The sequence below is a fragment of the Austrofundulus limnaeus genome, unplaced genomic scaffold (assembly GCF_001266775.1).
Source record: "Austrofundulus limnaeus strain Quisiro unplaced genomic scaffold, Austrofundulus_limnaeus-1.0 Scaffold601, whole genome shotgun sequence".
In the NCBI taxonomy this organism is placed as follows: Eukaryota; Metazoa; Chordata; class Actinopteri; order Cyprinodontiformes; family Rivulidae; genus Austrofundulus; species Austrofundulus limnaeus.
Genome location: NW_013953003.1, coordinates 98,679 through 101,740, shown reverse-complemented (window position 1 = coordinate 101,740; position 3,062 = coordinate 98,679). Strand labels below are relative to the sequence as shown.

Sequence of the window (3,062 nt, the reverse complement as noted above, 5' to 3'; positions counted from 1 at the left end):
GACATTTACAAAGAACAAGCTTTTTAACATTTAAAGCCATCACCTCTTCTATGGATGTTAAAAGTTTTATTTGCTTGTTGATGTTTAAAAACTGTGATTATAAAACTACAAAAACTGGAAATAAAGACTAAAACAAGCACAATTACAAACTACATCTACTGTGGTGTTATCACAAATTATTATTATTTGTTTTTTGTCCTATAATAAATATGATTTTGGTCTGAGAGAGAAAACTGGAGAACAGGAAGTTGATCTAACAACTGTACTGCCTCATTTTATACTTATTTAATTATTGAAATAATTTAATTATTTGCTTAAATATATCTATGGATATAACCTCATGAGAACCTCCATCTTTATTTGAGAACACTGGTTTTAGATGGTCTGGTTGTCTTTATTCAGAGGGGCTACATTTTAATTTAATTTTTTATTTTAAATTAAATGTTTTTAACTCTTGTTAAAAAACAAGTGCTTGTTTTTATATTTATGAGGTTATATTCCTAAACATGTAGGGGAAGTGAAAAAGGAAAAATCTAGGTGCTCAACAGGTAAAACTGGGGGGCACGGCCCCCCTGGCCCCCCCACCCTGCTAGCGCCCCTGCAGATGCAGGATTCCGGACTTACCGTGACCAGGATGCAGTGCAGGTCCCGGGGCTCGTTCCCGTTGCTGTCGGCGGTGTCGTCCCCCAGCAGCTGGGCCAGCCGCCTGGTTCCGGACACGCGCAGGATGTTGATGTCGTTGTCCCCGCAGAAGGCCTGCAGCAGCGTGAAGTGGATCTGCAGCGCGATGTCGTCCTCGTCCTCCTCATCCGTGGCCAGGAGGCACAGCACCACGCTGTCCGGGTCCCTGCAGGACACACGGCAGGCCGGGTCAGAACCGGACCCACACACACACACAGAACCCAACAGAACCCGCACAGATACTCACACATTCATGAGCTTGGCGGACTCGTAGACCCCCACCGTGAGGCAGTCCTGCCTCTGAGCCGCGACCAGCAGCTCCTCCAGAGCCCCCCGAGCCTGGGTCACCGTCTGCATCCTGCGGGGACACGAGGCGCCTTAGAACCGGGACAGAACCGCACCGACACCGGGACCGTGCACACTCAAACCAAACACAGAAACTCACTTTTTATCGGTGCCGCTCGGTCCAACAAGCTCCTCCAGAGTCATGTTGAAGTCGGTCAGATAACCCAGCAGCTCCAGGATAGAAGGCAAATATCCGCCAAACTCYTCAGATAAAGTCCCGAGAAAAACGTAATCCAGTCCGGTACCGAGGTCCAGCTGAAGTCCGGGAGCTGACGAGTCTCAGAAAAGTCCAGAACGTTCCGGWCCAAGAGTCAGAGCGAAGCTTTCTGCCTCTAAAAGGCGAAACTCTGCTCTTTTATAGGCTGCTGAGGCGGCGCGGCCTCTGATTGGTCCGCCGCCATCAAAAGAGCCTCCGTCCTGCGCGCTGATTGGCTGAGCGCGGCAGAAACCAGGGAGCCCACGTGGGTGGTTTCGGAGAATCCCCCACAGTCTCTCCCTCCTCTTCCTCCTCTTCCTCCTCTTCCTCCTCCGCTTGTTTGTCTTTTTCTGTCTGAGGAGGAATTTCCAAACCTCCTCCTCCAGACCCCCCCCCCCCATCACGACCCTGCACGAGCTCTCTGGTCCAGCCTCACCTGGTCTCAGCGTGTCCGTGGGGGTGTCAGACAAGCAGGTGACCGCGGGCTCGTGTCCGAGCACGAGCGTTGTGTAAATCACAAAAACACAAGACGGTCAGGTGACCCGGAGAGGACCCGGAGTGGACCCGGGTCCGAACTGAGCTGCGAGCTAAAAGAAGCAGAACACTGGAAAACAAAAGTAGCAAAAGCTCAGCTGCAAGCTAAAGGCTGCACATCTTTAACTCTGCATGCAGCAAAAAGCTAAAGCAGCTAAAGTCTAGTTAAAGGTTAGCTGTAAGATAAAAGTAGCAAAGTGTGGCTAAAAATTAAAAGTTGCAAAACAAAAAAAAGAAACACAAGTAGCAAAAGATTAGCTAAAAGTAGCTAAATTCTAGAAACTAAAGGTTAGCTAAAAGTAGCTAAAATTTTGAAACTAAAAGTTGCAAAACAAAAGAAAAGAAACCACAAGTAGCAAAAGCCCAGCTGCAAGCTAAAGGCTGCATATCTATAACTCTAAATGCAGCAAAAAGCTAAAGCAGCTAGTTAAAGGTTAGCTGTAAGATAAAAGTAGCAAAAGTGTAGCTAAAAACTAAAAGTTGCAAAACAAACGAAAAGAAACTACAAGTAGCAAAAGGTTAGCTATAAATAGCTAAATTCTAGAAGCTAAAAGGCTAGCTAAAAGTAGCTAAATTCTAAAACTAAAGAGTTAGCTAAAAGTAGCTAAAATCTCGAAACTAACAGTAGCAAAATGTTAGCTGAATGTGACAGCAAAACTCAATCGCAACAAGCAAAAGCAACGATGGAAGCTAAAGGCACAACATTAAGAGTGATAACCCTGAAAGCAGCAAAAAGCTAAAGCAGCTAAACTTTCTTAAGTTTTGCTTTAAACTAAAAGTATCAAAGGTTTTTAGCAAAAAAAATAAAAATAAAAGTTTCAAGTAGTTAAATATCAAAATTCAAAAGCAAAAAGTATCAAAATGCCATCTGTAAGTAGCTAAATGATTAGCTAAAGTGGCTAAAAAGCTAGAAACTAAAAACAGCAATAAAACCAGCTACAGGTTAAATGTGGCAAAACAGTATCTAAAAACAGCAGAAGAGTAGCTAGGAGCTAAATGGTAACAGCAGCAGCAGCTGGAACAGATTGTTAAAGATTTGAATGTGTTTTTATTGGTAAAATATTTATAAGTAAATTTTAAAAAGTATAAAAGTTACTGAAACTCAAAGGTCCCTGCAGCCGAACGTCTCCTGGATCAGCTGAATGTTTTATCATGAAAACAGCTAAAATAACAAAGTCTGCAGAGACTTCAGCTGGAACAGAAGCAGGTCTCAGAGTCCCCCAAGTGGAGAGGCTGCAGGCAGCACGGGGTCCATCCAGGGTCCATCCAGGACCGGTTTCTGCAGAAACCCCCCCCCCGGGGGGGG

General features: G+C 44.8%; 1 protein-coding gene across 1 annotated transcript in view; it reads right to left on the bottom strand.

Annotated features, from left to right (window-relative positions):
• LOC106531141 (growth arrest and DNA damage-inducible protein GADD45 beta) overlaps window positions 1–1,360 on the bottom strand; it is a 2,714-nt gene extending 1,354 nt beyond the window's left edge. Inside the window, exons 1-3 of the mRNA XM_014026927.1 lie at window positions 1,127–1,360; window positions 929–1,039; window positions 625–847 (exon numbers count right to left, since the gene is read on the bottom strand). Of these exons, the coding sequence (XP_013882381.1) occupies window positions 625–847; window positions 929–1,039; window positions 1,127–1,170 (378 nt within the window). The 5' untranslated portion in view covers window positions 1,171–1,360. The remainder of the gene's footprint in view (window positions 1–624; window positions 848–928; window positions 1,040–1,126) is intronic.
• Between the last annotated feature and the right edge of the window lie 1,702 nt (window positions 1,361–3,062).